Source organism: Malaclemys terrapin, chromosome 11 (assembly GCF_027887155.1).
Source record: "Malaclemys terrapin pileata isolate rMalTer1 chromosome 11, rMalTer1.hap1, whole genome shotgun sequence".
NCBI lineage: Eukaryota > Metazoa > Chordata > Testudines > Emydidae > Malaclemys > Malaclemys terrapin.
The window spans coordinates 59,311,798-59,334,927 of NC_071515.1; the positions used below are offsets into that span (position 1 = coordinate 59,311,798).

The 23,130-nt window shown below is 39.1% G+C and overlaps 1 protein-coding gene across 1 annotated transcript in view; it reads left to right on the forward strand.

The window, feature by feature from the left end:
- Positions 1-23,130, forward strand: part of LRP1B (LDL receptor related protein 1B) — a 1,255,163-nt gene that overhangs the window by 912,641 nt on the left and 319,392 nt on the right. The window contains exons 42-43 of the mRNA XM_054044441.1: positions 6,927-7,116; positions 8,767-8,971. Coding sequence (XP_053900416.1) covers positions 6,927-7,116; positions 8,767-8,971 — 395 coding nt within the window. The remainder of the gene's footprint in view (positions 1-6,926; positions 7,117-8,766; positions 8,972-23,130) is intronic.

Genomic DNA, 23,130 nt, shown 5'->3' on the forward strand with positions numbered 1-23,130 from the left:
ATTCAGTCCTTAAATCCACAATGGATTACATCAGCTTCTCTAATGTAGAATCTTTTGTAGCTCCCCAGGTCAAGGACACAACCATACCAGCAGATGAAGTGTTCTCTTAAATAAAAGCAATGGACTGAAGAGTGGAATCAGCCTTCTGGAGGAATTATGAACCTACATTTGCTGCCCTCTAGCTCCAGGCTTTGTCCATATCTACATGTTTTGCCTGGGCCACACTAGTCCACACAGACCCCCGATTGAGAACCTTCCCAAGAAAACCAAAATGATAAAAATCTCCATGGCTGGAGATTTTGTATCATATGATTCAATGCCATTCTGTGGACACCTTTGAATCAAGCCGAAGAAGTGTGCCATTAGGCAAAGTACCTAATGGTGTCTTCAAGAAGAAAACTTTGTGAAGTGTTACTGAATAAAGCCATGCTTATAAGGAAGGTCAAAAAGTGTCTTTCATCTAATAGACAGCCAAAGAGAGATTAAAAGTCATCAGATAGAAGGAAATTGTACTGCCCTAAGCCTGACCTTCAGGGATTCTGAATCCTTTTTCTCTGATGTCATAGACTCTGGGGAAAATTAACCAGGACAAGGCACAAGTAATCCTAGCGGTTCCATTCTGGCCTTGCAAATTCTGGCTTCACCTCCGCAACTTGAGTCACCCATTAGTACCAGGATTCCTTATCCATCTAGAGCCAAGACTGTGCTGGTTTATCGTACTACTGGTAGAAGGGGAAAATTAAAGAAACAATAGTACTCAGCCTGCTAGCATTGAGGATAAGCTCTGCTGCATATGTGAAAACTAGAATCTGGGCCAGATTTAGCCACCAGAGCTGAGAAAATAAAATTAAATCCAGACAGCTAAAATTTGTCACGTATTAGAATTTATCCAAGACACCATACTTTTAGGCCTTAGGCATCTTTTTGAAGTGTTAAGCTTTATCATTGCAACCATTTATAAAAATAGACAATCCTAAAAATATTTCCCTGATTCTCCACATTAAAAGAATCCTGCAAAACAATAACCCTAATCAACCCACAGAAGATCTATAGAGTAGTCCCATGAAGTTCAGTCTACTCCTGGAAGTTGTCAGAAGACCATTCTTTGAGACATTCTCCTATGGCATCTGTTTAATTTCCATTTAAGTTGACTTTTGATTGGTCATTACTTCTGATCTTATGTTACAGCACTTTATATGAAATGTCAATATGATATGTGCTGTGAAGACAAGGGGTTGTTTTCCTGAATCCTGCATATATCCCTAAAATCAATTCTGCTTTCCATTGCATTGCTCACAAGAAATTGTTCTTTCCTTCTGCCCTAACTCAGTCAGTCTAAAAGAGGAGTAGCAAAGGATATATACATACAGGGAAGTTAAAAATCTAATGAAAAGAAAACCATCCTTATTAAAATGCCTTCCTCATACTATATAATGCCAAAGTAAAGCAGAAGAAAGCATCAAGATCTTCAGTAGCCAGATGGCTCAAATACAATGCAAATGAAATTTTTGCCCTTCCCCTTCAGCACACCTGTACAGGAAGAAGCCATGTTTGGGTAGAATCTGGTCAGTACTGCTGGTACTGCTAGTTGACCTAACCCTCTCTTACACACCAGGAATCAGAATTGTAGGGAATAAAGGTATAGCAAGAGTAACCTCTTACCATGTTCCTCCAGTGGCTTTATAGGTATCATGCCATATAAAGGTACAATTCCCGCCAGGCACTGTCACTATGGTACAGTACATTCCCCCATTTTTTACATCAGTGCCTCTGAAGAGGAATAATTTTGCCAATAAAACATTTTATGGTTATGTTAAAACATCACCTTTATATGAATAAAGATAGGTAAACTGGCAATTAGCCTTTAACTTTCTTTTTTGCCATGTGCCAAAAGAGACTTTGTCACATCAGTGTTTATATATTTATCTTAAATACGATTGCACTGAATAAAAGATATAGAATTTGTGAACAAGTTCTCCCTTCAGTCTTAGAATTATTCACTCCTTGAAGTAACATGAAGTGTAGCTGCTATTGAAAATAAGCTGGTTGTTGCTTTGCAGAACCCTGAAGCCTATGTTTATTATGTATGATCAGAAAGTTTACTACATCAGCATTTGAAGGAGTTTTAATGTAACATGTCACATGGTGTCACATTGCACAGCTCTAGAAATCACATACACAAACTTAGTCCTTATGACATCAAGTCTACCTGAATTTTTCATAGGCAAAAAAAAAAAAAAATGGTGTAGTTAGTATATACTAATTAAATTTGTTTGTGCCAAATTTGAGATATTCTGAGTTTTAAAATATTCTGAATAAGATGAGCTCATTTTTCAGCTCAACGATGAGAGAAGCAATTAAATAATCAAAACAGCCTCTAGTTTCAAAAACAAAATGCTATCCATTCATTCTTTTATGACAGTTTATCTCTTAAGAATTTTACTTTCTGCCAAGAATGACTTCTTGCCTTATAGCTACCCGAAGAGCATAATGGAAGGGTAAAGAATTAATTAAGGGTAAAGAATTTCTGATTGTGAAATTGGTAATATGTGTGAAATTTTAAGCCATCTCTCAGATGTTGTATTGCTTTTGAGGCATAATCTTCATCTCAGACATCAAATAATGACTACCTGTTATCTATTACAATCTGCTTGCATAATCAGAAAGCAGTCTGATCTCCTGTGATTGGGCCATTCAAGCAATTGACAGACTTGTTTCCAAAACAGTAAATTGTGCAAGCTAAATGAGAGAGTACAGTAAATAAGGACTCAAGCAGGTGCTTAATGGTAGGTACTTTTAAAATATCCCCAGAAGTTTTGGTGTAAGTGTGTTGCTTGTGCTCGTTGTTGGTATGATGTTTACGCTCTTTCAGTATTTACAAAGCAATACATTATATAGATGAACATTATTGTTTCCTGCCTTACAATTTGCTGTGTGGTTGAACAAATTGAGGTGGCTTAGAAGGTGGAATTAATGCAAAAAGGTTTGTTGATCCGACCCAGCCCTAGTCAAAGTACAAAAACTGGTAACATTTTGAATTTAATCTTCCTGCAGAATTTTAAATAGTAAATGAGATGAGCTAGAAACTTACTTTGCTCAGAAGTAATGAGAAGCATTCCCAAATCTCAGACATTAGAGTCATTAGATAATTTCAGCAATATTCTCCCCTCCCGCACGCACACACACATGCTGAATAACAAGGGATTCTAATAGGTGTTCTTCAATAATTGATTTGTTGCTTGTCTGTTCGCTAGGAAAGTCAGATGAAGATCAGAATGACAATATTTATAGGTTGCATGTCATCTGCGGAATGTAATCCATCTTCGTTAAATTCAGTAAAAGTGATAGATGGCGTTTGGCAACGTAATGATGTGATCGCTCTACCATTGCCTTTGTAAATCATAAGCTGTTGCTTTCTGTTGTGTAGATATTTAATCAGTTATACACCCCATTACTGATTTAATTCAGAATGTCAGTGGCAGGTGAATAATGTGAGGATTTGTATATTAATATCATATTGTATTAATGTTCCCTTCATTTAAGTGTGCTATTCATTTGAGAATCATAAACTGTTGCTTCATGGGTAGAATAAATTTAACCAGTGCTGTAGGCATCTAATGCTATCAATGTTTTAATTTAATGTGTCAGTGAAAGAAATGCATTTCTTTTCATTTCCCGTTTCTGTGTGCTTTACTAACTCAAAACAGTATAAGGTAGTGTGAATATATGAAACTGGTAGTAAACAACAAATCCCCTGATTTTCATCCTATTGAAAGATTTTGGGTTTGACTCCCCAAATTGCAGTGTTCAGTGAACTAACTAGATATTTTCTCGCATATTTCAAAAAGAGTGAATAACTGCTAACAAATTACTTTCAACAGAAAATATGGTTGTGCTATGGAATAAACCTTAAAATGTGTATGGTAAATTACTGTAATATAGCACAAATTCATTACAGTCTTGTAATGGCTAATCATTATAACACCAGTGTTCCTGATAATTTCAAAGTGGAGTTTTAGTTTTAACATGCAAAGCATTAAATGGTTTGGGATCTGGCTGATCCATAGACAAAATGTCTCCCCATGTGATACTGGCAATGCCAGTGTATCAAATCATTTCCTCTGGGTCAGTCCCAACATTATAATATTGACTTACTTGAATTTTGGGCTGCTATCTGTATCCTAAAGATGAAAGAATAATCATAGAATTATAGAAGATTAGGGTTGGAAAAGACCTCAGGAGGTCATCTAATCCAAACCCCTGCTCAAAGCAGGACCAGCCCCAACTAAATCATCCCAGCCAGGGCTTGTGAAACTGGGCCTTAAAAACCTCTAATGATGGAGATTCCACCACCTCTCAACATAACCCATTCCAGTCGTTCACCACCCTCCTAATGAAATAATTTTTCCTAATATCCAACCTAGACATCCCCCACTACAACTTGAGACAATTGCTCCTTGTTCTGTCATCTGCCACCACTGAGAACAGCTTAGCTCCATCCTCTTTGGAACCCCTCTTCAGGTAGTTGAAGGCTGCTATCAAAAATAGATGTATAAGAACATAAGAAAGGCCATACTGCTCAGACCAATGGTTCATCTAGCCCAGTTTTCTGTTTCCAGCACTGGCCAGTGCCAGACGCTTCAGAGGGAATTAACATAACAGGACAATTATCAAGGATCCATCCCCTGTCATCCAGTCCCAGCTTCTGGCAGTTAGAGGTTTAGGGACAGAACATGGCTCTAGGCTGGCATTCATGGCCATCTTGTCTAATAGCCATTGATGGACCTATCCTCCACAAACTTATTTTATTTTTAACCCAATTATACTTTTGGCCTTCACAACATCGCCCGGCAACAAGTTCCATAGGTTGATGGTGTATTGTGTGAAGAAGGACCTCCTTATGCTTGTTTTAACCCTGCTGCCTATTAATCTCATTGGGTGACCTCTGTTTCTTGTATTATGCAAAGGGATAAACAACACTTCTTTATTCACATTCTCCAAACAATTTGTGATATTATCGACCTCTATCATATCCCTCCTTAGTTGTCTCTTTTCTAAGCTGAACAGTCACAGTCTTTTAATCGTTCCTCATATGGAAGCTATTCCCTACCCTTGATGATTTTGTTGCTCTTCCCTGTACTTTTTCCAATTCTAATATATCTATTTTGAGATGGGGTGACCCAAACTGCATAAAGTATTCAAGGTGTGGGTGTACCAAAGATTTACTTTGTGACATTATGACATTTTTGTTTCTTATTATCTATCCCTTTCTTAATGGTTCCTAACATTCTGCTAGGTTTTTTGACTGATGTGGTGTATGTTGAGCAGATGTTTTCTGAAAACTACCCATGATGATGCAATATCTCTTTCTCGAGTGGTAACAGCTAATTTAGACCTCCTCGTTTTGTATGTATAGTTGGGATTATGTTTTCCAATGTGCATTACTTTTAACTTATCAACGTTGAATTTCCTCTGTCAAATTTTTCCCAGTTACTCAATTTTATGAGATCCCTTTGTAACTATTCACAATCAACTTTGCACTTAACTATCTTGAGTAATTTTGTATCATCAGCAAATGTTGCTTCCTCACTGTTTACTCCCTTTTCAGGATCATTTATGAATATGTTGAACAGTATAGATCCTTGGGGGACCCTGCTATTTACCTCTCCCCACTGTGAAAACTGACCATTTACTCTCACTTATCCTTTGTTTCCTGTCTTTTAACCGGTTACTGATCCATGAAAGGACCTTCCATCATATCTCGTAACTGCTTACTTTGCTTAAGAGACTTTTTGTATGGATCCTTGTCAAAGGCTTTCTGAAAGTCCAAGTTTACTATCCCAACTGGATCATCCTTGTCCACATGCCTGTTGACACCCTCAGAGAATTCTAATAGAAATCTGAGGCATGATTTCCCTTTATAAAAGTGACAGTGACTCTTCCCCAACATACATTGTTCATCTATGTGTCTGATAATTCTGTTCTTGACTATAGTTTCAACAACTTTGCTTGGTACTGAATATAGGCTTTCTGGCCTGTAACTGCCAGGATTACCTCTGGAGACTTTTGAAAAAATATTGAATGAATAAGTGAAAGTGACACATTCATAGCAAATACTGTTTTGTTGCCTTGTGTTTATGAACTACTGTAGATAAAGTAAATGAACTTACTTTGATGAGTTTCTATTCTCTATATATTTCTTGTAGCATGAAAATAATATCCTCCCCAATGCCAAATATAAACAATAATAATCAAGATAATAAATACTGCATATTATAAAACGAATCATTGAAGAAAAATCTAGAAATGTAATATGTTGCATCTGCCTAAATCTGTTTTTTGTGTTAAATACTAAATAGATAAAGCAATCAGAGTATCCGTTATGTTGCCTTAGTGATTGGGAACACAATAGTAAGAAATAATTACTCCAGTTTCTGCCAGTGTCACTTTTATTTATTGGAATCGGTAGTCTGCAATTTATCTTTTCTTGACAGTATTAAAGGTATTCCTTAGCTGGCTATTAATTTCATTTGCTTTTGTTTCTTCCTCATATTTTTCATGTAGGATGATAGAGCACATATATATGAGCTTACTGACAACATTTTTAGTTTGAAAGTTACTAACATAAGATAAGAGGGGAATGACTGTGTAGAGGGGGGAAATTATCTTCTGTTTAACACACTATAGTGGGACACAAGAAATCTGGATTTCAAGCACAGTTCCACCACAAACTTTGTGTGTGACCTAAGATACATCATTTAATTTCTCTGGATCTCAATGTGTGACGTTGGCATACAAAAAGAGGAAAATGTGAAGAGCTAAAACATCTGAACCACCGTGTTATTCAACAAGTACTATTGAGAAAAAAAATTCCCCTTCTTTGCTAGCAAGAAGTAATTTATTTTCTTTGTAATTGTCTTTATCAGATGTAGGTTCTGTGGAAGGACTTGCCTATCATAGAGCTTGGGATACTCTCTATTGGACCAGCTCTACTACATCATCTATCACAAGACATACAGTTGACCAGAAACGACGAGGAGCTTTCAACAGGGAAGCAGTAATAACAATGTCTGAAGATGATCATCCACATGTATTAGCTCTTGATGAATGCCAAAAGTATGTACCACATCTGTATTGCTGGTTTTTGAATTTTCAAAAGTGCTGAGCATCGAGCATCTCCCGTTCATGTAAGTGAAAACTGTGGTACTCAGCACTTTTGACGATCAGACAGATGCCTAAATATAGTTTCAGGAGCCAAATTTCATGCTTTTATTTTTGAAAAAGTTTCCAGAAATCCTAAAATGTTTCATTTAATGCAAATAATCTTTTAGATCAGGGGTCGGCAACGTTCAGCACGCGGCTCGCCAGGGTAAGCACCCTGGCGGGCCGGGCCAGTTTTATTTACCTGCTGACGCGGCTGGTTTGGCCGATCGCGGCCCCCACTGACAGCGGTTCGCCGTCCCAGGCCAATGGGGGCGGCGAGAAGCCGCGGCCAGCACATCGCTCGCCCGTGCCGCTTCTCGCTGCCCACATTGGCCCGGGACGGCGAACCGCGGACAGTGGGGGCCGCGATCGGCTGAACCAGCCGCGTCAGCAGGTAAATAAAACTGGCCCAGCCCGCCAGGATGCTTACCCTGGCGAGCCGCGTGCCGAACGTTGCCGACCCCTGTTTTAGATAGAAGATCATGCTCAAATATTGTTGTACTATGCTTCACCAAAAACCCTTCAAGCTGATGTTTGAAAAAATAAGAAAACCTGCCTGAAATATTTATGGTAGAACAGAAAGGATAAGTATTCTCTATTGAGCTGTTCGCTTCTGTAATATACAGTTCAAATTTCTTAAGTAAAAGCTGGAAATACAAATATTTTACAGACTTATAATCAAACTTCAAAAAGAAGAACAGGAGTACTTGTGGCACCTTAGAGACTAACAAATTTATTAGAGCATAAGCTTTCGTGGACTACAGCCCACTTCAGTTTCTTGTCTTACTAGTAAATGTCCTAGTCAAAGGGCAAATGGGTGCCTAAATTTAGACTTGTAAAGGTAGAATTTTAAAAAATCACTGTGTCTTAGGAGGGTGGTATGTACCATTGAGAGTCAAGTCGATATATATATAATTGAACTTCTCTTATAGCACATTAAAACTTAAGTCATTTCAGTCAGTAATCTAGCATAGACTCTGAAGTAACTTTATGTAAATTGGGAGGTATCTTCTTCTTGTGAAATGTACATCATCCTCTAAAGTCTGAGTAAGCAGACCCTAGACACCCCATTTGCGTTATTTCAGCATCTACTCTCCTTGTAGCATGTCTCTCACTACAGGGCATAAGTGACGTGGGGAGGGCCTTGTGTATATGAATTTTCCCCGGTTTAGAAAAAAAACAGGTGACAAAATTGAGGATAAAAACTCAAAAGATTTGTGGGAAGACAAAAAGTCCATGCTTGCATATGAGTCAAGGATCTATTATAATTTGAAAATTATTGACTGTCATACTTGTTTTCCATTGTTAGAAATAATTGATTCACATAATTTGGAGAACAGCGCACTACTTAAAATATTAGATCATAAGAATCACAGATCACTCATTAAAACAGGATAAACTGCAATAATTGATCTATATTATAATTGAAAATACTATATAAACTATAACTATATTTGAAGGTACATGTTTTTCATATTCTTAATTTATAAGTAGAACTAATATAGGAAGTAAAATAAAAAGTTTAGCTTAAAGCTTTTTATTATTATTTTGATGTTAATACAGTTTAATGTTTTGGACTAACTGGAATGAGCAGCATCCAAGCATCATGAGATCTACCCTTTCTGGGAAAAATGCACAGGTTATTATCAGTACTGATATCCTCACACCAAATGGACTTACCATTGATCACAGTGCAGAGAAACTCTACTTTTCAGATGGCAGCCTGGGAAAAATAGAGAGGTGTGAATATGATGGGTCACAGAGATACGTAAGTAAAACAAATAAAATATTGATATATGGAATTATATATATATGGTTGTACTTTTTGGATGGTCTCTTTAAATCAACCAAAGTTTAAATTTACCAAATCAGGGTCTTATGTATCTGCCTGTAGATTAATGAATCAGTAATTCTCCATTAGTTCTTATTCGTAAACAAAATGACTAAATTGAATCATAGGACTGGAAGGGACCTCGATAAATCTAGTCCAGTCCTCTGCAGTGAGGCAGGAATAAGTATTATCTAGATCATACATGACAGGTGTTTTTCTAATGTTCTTAAAAACCTCCAATGACAGAGATTCCACAGTTTCCCTAGGTAATTTGTTCCCATGCTTAACTATCCTTCCAGTTCAGAAGATTTTCCTAATGTCTAACCTAAATCTCCTTGCTGCAATTTAAGCCCATTACTTCTCATCATGTCCTCTGTGGGTAAAGAGAACAATTGATCACTCTCTCTTTATAACAACCTTTTACATACTTGAAGACTGTTATCATGCCCCCACTTAGTTTTCTCTTCTCCAAACCAAACAAACCCAATTTTTCCAATCTTTCCTCATAGATCATGTTGTCTAGACCTTTAGTCATTCTGACTGCTCTCCTCTGGACTCATCAGTGCTGAACAGAGTGGAAGAATTTTCATATGTCTTGCTTACAACACTCTGCTAATACATCCCAGAATGATGTTTGCTTTTTTTGCAACAGTATTACATTGTTGACTCATATTTAGTTTGTGATCCACTATAGCCCCAGATCCTTTACTGCAGTACTCCTTCTTAAGTAGTCCTTTCTCATTTTGTATTTGTGCAGTTGATTATTCTCTCCCTAACCCTAACTCTAATCCTGTCCTCCAAAGTGCTTGAAACCCCTCCCAACTTGGTACCATCCACAGACTTCATAAGTGTACTCTCTGTGTCATTATCCAAATCATGTATGCATGGATTTTTCTAAATGTAGGTGTTCATGTTTCAGATTCTATGTTTAAAAGGAATTATTTTCATATGTAAATACTATGAAACAAGCAAAACATTCCTCTGCTAAAGCACAATGGCTGATTTCCTAAGATACAGTGCTATGTATCACTTCTCATTCTGATGTGTCTATTATAAGTTATAGTTGGTTATATAGAAATTTGACTGTAACTTGACTCCTTTGGCAGCCGAATGAGATTGTTTTATTTTTTTTAGAAATATTGAGGAAAAGTCCATTCAGCTATTTTAGATTTATTGGAGATTGGAAAAAAATAAAACAAAATCCCTTTTAATCTTTTATGGTATTTCTGACCCAGAAAGACTTTAGAAATGAGTGGGGTGGGGGTTGGGGTGGAGGGAAAGCATACCTCAAAACTGTCTGGAAATAATCCTTACTGCGTAATAGACTGCTAGGTTTGCAGAACATTTTACATTAAAAAATATTATAAGTATTGAAATATCACCTGGGTCTAGGTATCTGCTAAGATTTTAATAGAGCCTGATGTATCCCTACTTTGTTGTTTGTTACATCACAGTGCAAATGAGAAATGTAAATGTGTCATTAAAGCACACAGCAGTCTTCCAAAAATGCAAATTATATTTCTGTCTTTTTATGTTGCCTTCATGTGTTGCTTTTTTAGACATGCTGCCTTGTGAATCCAGCTTTGAAGACAAACACAGCAGCTAAACAATAACAATAAGAGTGGGAAACTCGCTTCTCCCTGCCACCCAATTTATTTCAATGAACCATGTGCTAGTTTGGACTACTTGCAGACTGGCATAAATAGACAGCTGCATCTTTCCATTTCCTTAGAAAATAAGAAAAAAATTGAATGCAGAAATCCCCCCCAAAAACAAAAACCCTCCGCCCCCCATAAAAATCTGCTTTTGTTATTGTAACATTTAACTTCACATATTTCAAAACTAAATGTTCAGGAAATGCAAAAGTTCTAAATTTATCCAGTAACATTAACTCAGCTACAATGCATATATATTTTTGTTTATTAATTAGACTATTTAAATGTAAATATACATCCTTTATACCAGAACTTGGCCACCTTTCAGTTTTCCTTATGGTTCTCTGGAGGTGCAAAGTATCCAGAAAGTCTGCGGGTGGAGAGAGATGGAGATGGCTCACAGAACCTAGCACACTTGTGTCTGTGGCATTGCTGCATCCAGTAATCCCTGGTTGTGGGTAGACAGTGGATAATCAGCATTGAGCACATCATTGAGAGATGTACTCTACTTTACCTCAGGAACTTGCATTTCCCACCCCAAGTTGTTTTCAGCACAGCTAGGACACAGACCAGGATTGGGGCTCCCCTGTACATAATGACAGGTTTCAGAGTAACAGCCGTGTTAGTCTGTATCCGCAAAAAGAAGAACAGGAGTACTTGTGGCACCTTAGAGACTAACAAATTTATTAGAGCATAAGCTTTCGTGGACTACAGCCCACTTCTTCGGATGCATATAGAATGGATCCATTCTATATGCATCCGAAGAAGTGGGCTGTAGTCCACGAAAGCTTATGCTCTAATAAATTTGTTAGTCTCTAAGGTGCCACAAGTACTCCTGTTCTTCTTTTTCCTGTACATAATGTTACAGTGAAAACCTTTATTTTTGCATTTTCTAACATCTTTTGTGTTTAAGTGTGTCACCCTAACGTTGTATTATCATAGGACTCAATTTTATTACTCTTTTACTCACATTGGAATATACTGTGCTCCATGAGCACTGGCATTAGTTTCAGTGGTATTAGTTGAATCAGGAACTACTAGCATGAATAAGAGTGGGTGACCTGTGTTCATAGTTTATTTATTTTTTTTTTAGTTCTGTATCTTGTATATTAGATACATTCTTTATTTCTGGGATATTAAAGGTGAACCTAGCCCCACCTGAAGTGCTTGAACTGGAAGGTAAGTGTTTGTGTACCCCTCAGAAGTTATCATAGACTATTTGGGTTGGAAGGGACCTAAGTAGGTCATCTAATCCAACCCCCTACTCAAAGCAGGACCAAGCCCCTGACAGATTTTTGCCCCAGATCCCTAAATGGCTCCCTCAAGGATTGAACTCACAACCCTGGGTTTAGGAGGCTAATGCTCAAACCACTGAGCTATCCCTCCTGTTCATGGTATGTGCCAGCTTTTTCCAGTTTACAGCTGGCAGAAGTAGTGAGGTAGAGAGGTTTGGTATCATCACCAATACGCTCCTCCTCATTTCCAGCACTGCCCAACATTAAAAAAAAAGCTTATGCCCAAATAAATCTGTTAGTCTTTAAGGTGCCACCAGACTCCTGGTTGTTTTTATATGGTTCATATGACAGTATTTATTGTAGCATTTTTAGCATTAATGAAAGTTCTACAGAACACTTTTTTATTTTACTGTTAAATCTCTATAAAAATACATTTTTTTCTAAATGTTTAAATAGGGACAATCTGCAGGTTTAATTCCATCAAAATTTGCTCTTTTGAATTTAATATAAATTAAGGAAGTCCGACGAAGTTTTGCCTGAAATGAGAACAATAAAGTAAACCTCAAACCACTATAGTTTCTTGGTGACAATAGTTGCATCGGAACTTTAATTTTGCTAATGGTTCTTGCACAACCTTATTTTGTATTTCTTCAAATAGATGCAGCCATGTATTCCACATAGGTATGTGCATGCCCAGTGCACCAGAGTTGGAGAGTTTTGCCTAGCAGTACTCGTAGGAGGCTGTGCTTGTGCTACCCATAGCCCCTCCCCTGGCTATATGAGGCAGCACTGCCTCGACCTCCTAGGGATCTTGTAGAGTGAGCTTTTATTTCCCTGAAGAACAGGCCTGCCTGACCCCTTGAATGTCTCCACAATGCATAATTTGATTCATTTTGCCAGAGATTGTTTAGATGCTTTGAGACCTAGACCTTGGGTGAATCGAGACAAACATTGATCCTGATCTTGTTTGATTCAGTACACTTTAGCTAGATCTTTACAAATAACCAGATTATGTCATCTTTTCATTGTAGGATTCAGGGATTTAGATAGAACTAAGGAAAGATTATTTGCTTTGAAACATGAAATATGTTCACTTTTGGTACAAAGGACTCTATGAAAACTACTTTATCCTTTTAGAAAATGCAGTATGGAGTTGCATGGATAATGCAGCAATCTCTGAAATTCCCCTAGCTAAGGTGATGGCAACAAGTTTTGATGGACAAATTTAAGGGAGTGACAGATGTCAAAGGTTCAAAGGGGAGCTGTAAGCACTTGAAGCACTAAGAGCCAATCTCACTTTGGGGAAAAAGTGTTAGCCTAACAGCCCTGAGAAATCTTGAAACTAAGGAGCTGCAGGATTTTCCATATAGGACACTGCTGAGGGCAGAAACCTGATATGCTAAAGTGCTGGGCCAAAATTCTGTGTCCAAACCTTTGTAGAACTAGATTAGGATAATTGGAATGCTTGGGATTCTGGGATTCTTAAACTATGTGCTGAATTGTGAGCAAAGAGAGGAATACCTCTTTAGAGCTGAAATCTGTCTAGAAGCCAGAAGAATATTTACTACTGTTAGAGAAAATCATATAGTCAGGGGTGTGCACAGGAATTTAAATTTGACCCCTTTTGGGGGGGTATGTTCTGTGCCCCCTGCCAAGGCCTGGGGTCAGAGGAGTGTGCTCTTCCCTCCCACCCAGCCACCCATCCCCACCACAGAGCCGGAGCAGCTGTCAGCTCCCACCAGGGCTGGAGGAGCTTGCTCTCCCTGCTGCGGCCCTGGGGCTGGAAGAGTTCTCTGCCCCTGACTATTATTGGGGGGGCCCTGTTTGCCCTCCACCCTTGTGCATGTCCCTGCATATAGTGTTTAGGAGTTCCTTTTCCATATCCATGTGGTCATTAGTAGACGGTCCAGATCTGCATGGAGAATGGGCTCATGGTATGTCCAGTCTCCCTGCCCAGTAAGTTAGGTCCAAGAACCATCTCAGCCACGTGAGTGCTAATAGTGACACATCTGCTAGTTCTTACCTTTTAAAAAAAAACACCTTATTTAACAAAACAAGGGCTGGGAATGCAGAGTTTTGGGCCATCTGTGGGCAAAGGCATCTGTGTCTAGAGATTGGGATCTGCATCTCTTGTGAAATACTGGTCTAGCTTCTCTGTGCCAATGGGTCCTCCTTCTCTTGAGGAAAAAGTGTGACTCTGTGCCAACAGGTCCACTTTCAGGTGGCTGAATCTGTTTGTTATTAGGCTGAATATTTTCTGGTTCAGGTTCCATTTTGATTTCTCTATGGATTGCCTGCTGAACTAGGCCACCATCTGGTTTAGTATTCCCTTTATATGAACCACTCTGATGGAAGCTAAGTTTACATCTGCCCAGGAAATTATCTCCATCACCTGTGAATAGAGTACTGGAACTTGAGTTTCTCACCCCTCGTTATTGAGATAAATTTCTCAGTGATGGAGGCATTAGTTTGGACTAATATGTGGTCATTCATGATGTAACTTTGGACATTTCAAAGGCAGACTTGACTGCTTTGAGCTATAGAAAGCTGATCCTTTGTTTCTTTTCTTGTTTTCCCTTTTTTTTTGTGGTTGCATGACATGGTCCCACAATCTCAGATGATGTTTTTTCCCCTAAGTATGATCCCCATCCCTGAAGACTGACATCCACCCTGAATACCTCAGGACCTGGAGGATGAATAGATACCATGAATATGCTCCTCAGACTCATTCTTTGTTTCAGCAACCTCAACGCCTGGTTTAACACTAGGACCCTAATCCTGAATTCAGTTTGGGATGGTTCTGTAACTTTACCAGAAATCTCTGGAGCTGCCTCATGTGGAATCTCACCTATTAAAATGTCTAAGCCCACTTCCAAGTGAGCTATCCGCCTTGTGGGAAGCAGGGAGCTCTTCATTAGATTCACTGTAGGGTCACCACCCCAAAATTGTGGTACTGCTTCATCTCTAGGATTTTAATCTTCATGACATGTTCTGCTTCTGTGGTCTGGGATCCTAGTAAAGACTAGGTGCTTATAGCAGTCTGAATGGGAGTGGGACTTTCTGTATGGAAACCTTAGTAGATGACAATGACAGAGTCATATGAAAATGTGAAGAGCTGCGTCTGCTATATTCACTGATTAAGGAAATCTCTGGGAAATAGGAATGATGCTGTTGAAGCTAAGCAGAGCACAATTTCTTCCTAACGAGGTTCAGTGAACATGCTTAGATATAGTTTTAGTTTTGAAAAGTGAAACATAGCTTTCTATTACATATATCTTACTTGCTAATACTGAAAATTAATGAGCTTATTCATGTGTTTAATATTTTGATCAAATTCAAAGTCGTAATTTATTTTTATTACACTATTTTAAGAGAGTGTAGTCACAGTATAATACAAGTCCACACAGTTACTATTTTACTTTTATAGATTAAAATATAATAAGTGGTTGGGATATTTTTATTTTATAGCATAATGTAACATTGGGTTATGGATCTAACTTGGAATTTATATTAGTAAGGAATATCTTAATTGCTTAAGAAAAAATCTAAATATGCTTTGTATTTATTAGGGTAACAGATAATAGTATTTTAATTTTTGCTTTTATTTTATATCTCATTCCTATCACCGGATTGCAATGCTGAATCAGATGCAATTCCCAAATCCAGTCTGAATATTAATTTGTGGGGCAGATAAGTGTAAGGAAAGTGCTGAATGCCAATCCAGTGTTCATTTTCACCCTTGTATACTCACTATGGAAGCAAGCATCTTTAGTTGCGTTGCATGCCTAGAAGAAGAGATAACTTAGGTATCATGGGCCCTCACCCAGAAAAAGGAAAGCATCAACTTTCTCAAGTTCACAGTTTGTGTCATAGGATTTCCCACAATCTCAGACAACATATCCTTTTGGTTCATTAAGAAATACTATTGGATGAGTCTGAACATGAACATGAAAATTAACACCAGTGTCCAGTTAGCTGTCTCTGACAGTGGCTAGTACTAGCCACTCTGGAAGGAGTTTCCTGAAACCCTGTAGTAAGCAATTAGGCAATAATCTTCCCACAGAGAAATTTTCCTCCTAAACCTTATTGGCTAGAGGTTGTGTTATGATCTGAAGCATGAATTCATATCCTTTCCACAAACTCAGGAAGTAACCAGAGGTTGAAACATCTCTTACAAGTAATGGAAATAATGTCCTAGGCAGAGAGAATCTTGTGCATGTGTAAAATATTTGCTGAAATAGAAGAAGAAAAGAGCACTGAGGATCATCCTTCTAGTCCTTCACTCACCCAGCAGAGAGATTTTTTGGACCTGATAGAAACAGCTAAGGAGCTTCCACTGCACTTGCAGAATAGACTAGATCTTCTGAAAAAGGAAGCCTTTATTCATCTGGACCTGGACCGCATGCAGTTATTAGCCTGAGTATTCAAAGAGAAATGGAAATCATGAAGAATTTTCTGTTAGCCTCATTGATTCACTTTTGATACCCCAGCAGAACTCAACCAGAAAATTATATTTATGTGGCGCACATCTAGCGATCCCAGTTACACTAAAGTTTATCCAGGATGATTTGGATGGAGTCTTACAACCAAGCACCACAGAAAGAGAGGTACCAGCCCTAGCAGTATTCTTTGTGCCCATACATTGTATTCCTCAACTGAGTATCTTTAGATGTCAAGGTTAATCATAATGGCTAAATTAGACAAGCTTGCAGACTGCTTTTCTAGTTGCATTCCCTTCGAAATGCAGGGATTCAGAATTAGCACTTCTGTCTATATGAGAATCTATGCTGCACTTCTCTTGAAAAAAATGTTATCCTTAGAACTCCAGAAATATTTCTGCCCAAGGTGTGTGTATTTGTTTTATTTTGTTTTTTGTTCTGGTCCATGTCTCGGTAGTCAGCAGCATTGGAAAGGTTGTGGCATAAACAGATGTCTGTAACTCTCTAGAGCAAAATCTCCAGCATGTAGTGTACACGTGCCTATTGTATTCTGTTAGTCTCATTCCATCCAAAATGCCAGGGTCATAGAGCCTCAAAGTTGCTGCAAACAAAATGTTAAAATCTTGCCACAGATGGGACACAAAATATCAAGAAAATGTTCCCAGAGGGAATCGGGGCTTCCTCTACAAGGTCCCTAGTGGCATTGTGGGTTGGGAAAGTTTGAGCCTCATTTGAGAAAATTTGCAGAGCAGCATCATGATCCTCATATAGTACATTTATCAAACTCTACAGAGTAGGTTTCCATTCCACTGCAGAGGCTTCCTTAGGTAAGAAGGTACTGAATGAAGTAGTCCCAAAATAAATTTCTGATAGGATACAGTTTGTGTTTATTTTTCTTCTTCCCTCCCTATCTGATTACATTGCTCACTACTTCCGATGTGCCTCAGAACTGTGGGAGATGCAGGGCTGCAGAGTGCAATATTTATTAGGTAATTTCCCTTCTGCTAGCAGCATCTCCGACAAGTCTACTACCCCAGGATGATGTTATTAAGCAAGGGAAATTTATTTTGTTTTTATTTCTCAGTCAATAATTGAGGTGGTAGGAGCAGTTTTACATGCAGTTGCGTAATTATTTAGTTAGTTGCTGTTTTAATAATGTCCTGTTGAGAATTATTTTTATATAGCATTGAATGAGTCTTCTGGCAGGGTACACAAGGAGGCCTGGCCAAGTGCCTAGCAACAGCACTGAACCACCTCCTGTATCTGCAGAGAGGAGGCATATCCCATGTATCACAGAAGGGTGGGACAGAGTGAAAGAAGCAAGGAAATTAAATGAGTAAGAAATATTCTGAGCTCTACTGCTGCCTCAATCATATCCTCACCCTTCATTCATCAATTTATTCACATATTTTGTACAGTGTAAAATATTAGATTATGGGTTCTCTAGGGCACAGGAAGGTCTTTTTGTTGTTGTACATGACGAGTACAATGGGACACTAATCGTTGTTTGGGGGCCTTTAATGACACAGCAATATGCTGCTGACTGGTGCATTTGAATAATTTGTTTATTTATTAGTATTGCTTTAGTCCCTAAAGGCCCCAGTCAGGGACTGAGGACTTGATTTACTGAAGTTTGTACACTCTTTGGGATAGGGACTTTCTCATTGACACCTCATGGGTGAACCCTTATTGATTTCAGTATGGCTCTGTGCAAGCATGGGGGTTTCCTGAACTGACTTATTTGCTGTATTTGGTCTTAAGCATATGACAATGGTCAAGTGGTTTCAACAAACAGACGGGGAAGGGCAAGGCACCAGTAAAATGATTGAGATTAGTGTAATAAGAATCAGTCGGAATTCCTAGATAAAAAATTTGTTCAGTTTTATGTTCCTCCACAATGGATGTGAGATAGACCTTTGTATCATTGCTAAAATAGATAGTTTACTGTGATTGTAGAGAAGTTTCTTCTGATTTGAAAGATTCTACCAATATCTTTTAAAACAGAAGAAAATGTTTAGTAAAACTGGGTAAAGAGGAGCTATACCTAGGAAGGAAGGTCATTATTATCCACATTTTTCAGACTGCCTATCAGTGTCAGATCTGGGATTAGAACACAGCAGCTCCTGGCTCTCAGGCCATGTATATTTTGGACTTTTTTTTTGTACATGTGGATTTCTTTGCAAAAATATCATATGCATTTTTAAAAGGGCTAATCTTAGCTATTTCTTAAAAGTCTTCATCTCTGGATGGACATGACAACACTATTGTTCTCCACTGACAGTTAAGATAAAATAATCTGTAGAAAAAGATAAGAGCTCGGAGCAAAAGAACACAATATGCCTATTACTGTAAAGGATATTTCAAGAGGTTTTAAATTAATTGTTAAAATATACTTTGGAAAAAGTTATTAATTCTTTGTTTATTGCAATAAAAATGATAAAATAGTAATTGTCACAATATGCTGCATGACTTAAATGTAAAAACCAAAATAATCAGTACAGAAGTAACATTGGATATTTTCCCCGCTCACAAGATAAAAATTGCAAATAACAAATGATATTATTGCTTTGTCAGTTGGAAAAAATATTTTTAATTCACATTCTAAAATGATCCCTTTGGGACAGATTTTGCCACTGTTCCCACTGTTGAATCGTACGTTGCTCAGGCCCTCGGAATTTTGAAATCTTTTTTTAAAGGTAATTTCTTTTTTTTTAATTGCTTATTTGTGCTTCGTTTGCTTACCTAGCTATTTGATTTATATGTATGGGTGGGAAGCCACAGTTCACACGTTGTATACATTTCCTTATTAATGTTTATTAATTGCACTGGAGTAGTATCCAGGGGCCTCAATCAGAGTCCTATTGTGCTAGAATTGTATAAACAAGAGCAAGTAAAAGTTTCAAAGAGCTTATAGTTAAGGGGAGAAAAAAAAGCTAGTGAAACAACCAGAAAGAAGTTGAGGGTTGGATAAAAATAATAGTAATAAGAACTTGTGTTTACATATATTAGCTGCATGCAAAATTAGCATGTTTTAAAGTAATTTTTTTAAAAAGTAAATATCAGTGACCCCTGATAACCATCTGCCTTTTTACACTTCATTTTATTTCTGCTGTTTTCCCTCCATTTCATATTGTATTTCTCTCCTAAGCTTTTTTTGTGTGTTCTTTCATTCCCCTGCTTTGTATTCTGTCTGTGTTCTCATCCTTTTTTTCTTATTTTCCAATCATTCTTCATCTTTGATGTTCCCGTCTTGGATATTCAATTTGGCATTAATTTTAGAGGGTCCTCGTTTTAAACACAGTGTACAGAGGTGACATGAAACTGTTGATTGTGAGGGGGGCACAATTTAAAGGTTCTGGGGGGGCACATGACCACCCCACAAGTCACCTGTGGATTTAGAACAGATGTTTTAAAACTCTGGGAAACGCCCCTCTTGGGGAGCGAAGAGGAACATTCGGGGTGGGGGTGAGTGGTGATGTCAGGCGGCTCAGACCAGCCCCACATGGTGGCCCCTTTGAGTTAAAATTTTTGGTTTTGCCACCCCCGAACCCAGACAGGCAGGGTGGCCTGCAGATGTGACTCAGGGGGTGGAGGGTGACGCTTAGAGTGACCAGGTGTCGGATTTTTGACCAGAACACCCGATTGAAAGGGGACACTGATGGTTCCAGTCAGCACCACTGACCGAGCCGTTAAAAGTCTGGTTGGCAGTGCTGATGCGTTAAGGCAGGATAGTCCCTACCTGTCCTGTCTGGCACCGTGTTGCACCCTAGAAGCGGCCAGCAAGTCCGGCTCCTAGGCAGGGGGGGCAAATTGTAGCTGGGAGGGCGGTGCCTGTGGGTGTAAGTGGCATGTGGAGCGTCCTGCCTTAACCCCCACACTGCGCTGCTGACTGGGAGCCACCCGAACTAAGCCCACTCCCAATCTCGAGCCCCAACCCCAGGCCTGAGCCCTGAGCTCCCCCCTGCACCCCAAACCCTTCATCCTCGACCCCACCCCAGAGCCAGCACCTCCAGCCCAGAGCCCTCACCCCCTCCTACACCCTAATCCCCTGCCTCAACATCCCTCATTTATGGCCCCACCCTGGAGCCTGCACCCCCCATTAGAGCCCTCACCCCCTCCCACACTCCAAACCCCTGCCCCAGCCTAGTGAAAGTGAGTGAAGGTGGGGGAGAACGAGCTACTGAGGGAGGGGGGAATGTGGTGAGTTGGGGGTGGGGTCTTGGGGAAGGGTCAGGGCTAGGGTGTACGGTTTTGTGTGACTTGAAAGTTGGCAACCCCCACCAGGTGAGGCTGACCTGTGCTGCCTGGCATCGTCACTCGTCCCCTCTGAACATGCCTGAACACAGTTTGGAAACCTCTGATAGAAACTGTTGATAAATGAAAGGCAGGACCAGTCCCACTTCATTGCGAGGGGAGCAGTTTCCTGGGCACAGCCCCTGCTATAGGAGTGGGTGAGCAGCCTCTGCCTTGGGAAGGCATGGGGTGTTCACCTCAGGACGGTCTGCAAAGCAGGCAGTGGGAACTGTTGGGACTCGAGCAGCAGGGAAGGAGAAGCAGCCCCATGTAGCAGTGAGTGCCGCAGCCAGGGGGAGCTGTTGCCTCCTTGCTGCTTGGGAGACCTGTGAGAGGTGGCCTGAGGCCTTGCCCACCCCCACTGCCCTGTGAGGCAGAGTCTGCAGCAGCCCCTCTGGATAGGTCCCCTTGGAACATTTAGCTTTGCTAAATGGAAGGCAGAAATATGGAGAAGGGGCATGACCCCGCATTTCCCCAACCCGATATCGCCTCTGTCAGTGTAGTTACAAATGAATATTTGTGATACAAAACTTTGCCTTTCTCTACACACATCAGCACATTGAATGAGACAAGCAAAACACAGCATATTGTTGTGTTCTATTGACTTAGTATTGACTAGCCCTATCTTACTTTGAAAGGAAAAAAAAAAAAGTGTGTCCAGAAAATGAAAAGTGATCCTGAATTGTGATTTCGACTCCTGCACTTACGTGTATCCCAATGCAGGATTGGGGGTCTAACTCCCTAAAATTACATTAAATCCACCAAAGGTTAAAGGTTTAAATCTAGGAATGTTCAAGGCCTAAATGGAAGAGAGAGAGTTTACTAATACATGGGCTGCAAAGATTATCTATTTTAATTTGCAAATCACTTGGTAACTTCTCTACAGTAGTATTTTTGGTATTGAACCATTTACCAAAGGAATGTATTGTATGTTTTCACAGTAAAACCTGAAGGAGAGGGAACAAAAGGACCCAAGGAACTCTGTGAAGTGAACTTTGCAGAGTTTACTTTGAATTCTCCTATGAAGTGTTTGCCATTAAATGAAGGTGCAGTGGGTTGGCTGCTGTGCTGTTATAGTTGTCTCCTATAACTGCTTACACTGTTCTGGAACCGAGCATCTATGGACTCCCCTGTCCTTAATTTATACAAACTCATTCCATCAGATGGAATGCAGAAATCGAGTGAGAAGTGACATATTTGTAGAAACAACAATAACTCTCGTGTAGGTATGCGCATAATGCAGGAAGGAGCATGGCATGAAGTGTTCTGGCTATTTTATGCCACTTTGGAGCAACATAAAGCAGCCGAGCATACTGGCCAGTTCAACTGGGTTATGGCTTCATTTCACCAGCGCAGAATGACGTGCAGCCTGAGTATACAAACCAGTTTCCCCTTCCTTTCTTCCTCTCCTCCAGATTTCTCTTGCCTCTTAAACCCCCTCAACATTCCCCTGCGTGCACACATTCCAGTTTCTCTTTTCCCCGTGTCCCCTCTGTTGAATAGATACAGTGGAACAAATAGTTTTTAAAAGAAATATTTAGGATTAATGGTCATTTTTGCCGTTATCTTTCTCTCAGGGGAGGCTGCTACATAAAACCTTCATCTTTGAGAAACTCATGAAACTTATTCAAAATAGTCACCATGTCTCATTGTTCTCAGCCGTCTTAAGCTATGGGCCTGCTTCCATTAAGTAGCCTCCTTCAAAAGAGCCACTCTTTTACATTGTTCCAAATGAGAGTGAAGCCAGGCCACCCTCAAGTAAGATGATAACCCTCTATGCTGTTAGGAAGCAGAGATCAGTGAGAGAAATGGGACAGTGCCATCTTTGCTAAGGGTAACTTGCAACGTCAGTCCTGTTGAGAAAAATAAGAGGTGGCAGTCAGTTTGAAAGTGCTTTGTGGAATTCTCTGTAGTAGAGCATTATTCTTTAGTCTATTCAGAAGGAGCAACTTTCAGTTATGAAAGAACAACAGGGAAAATAAAAATAATAAAACTTCAAATAGAGCCTCTGCAGATGATTTCAGTGAGTTTTAACGATATAAGAAGTTTGAAGACATGTATTATTCAGTTACTGAGATCAAATAAATGTGTTGTGATTTTTTTAAAGGACTAATTTTAAAGTTATTTATTTAAAGTAAACTCCTAAACTTAATAGAGTTACTTGTAAATTATCAAAAATTCAATACCATACTCAGAATCAAGAGCATAATTTTCTGAAAAATACAATGTATTTTTCATAGATAACAAACAGGTTGAATCCCTGCTTTAACTGCAAAACTTAACCTAGCCTTAATTATAGAGCTTCATAACATGACTCGGGTATGTCTAGGTTATACTGGAAACTGCTGTTCAAATTATTTCACTTGCTTTTTTTAAACACATTTACAAAATACTAGCTATTTTTATACTGTGCTGCTTGCAAAAAATTCAGCTCTGAGCATGTTCTTGAACAACTGTCATTATTTCTTTGTTAT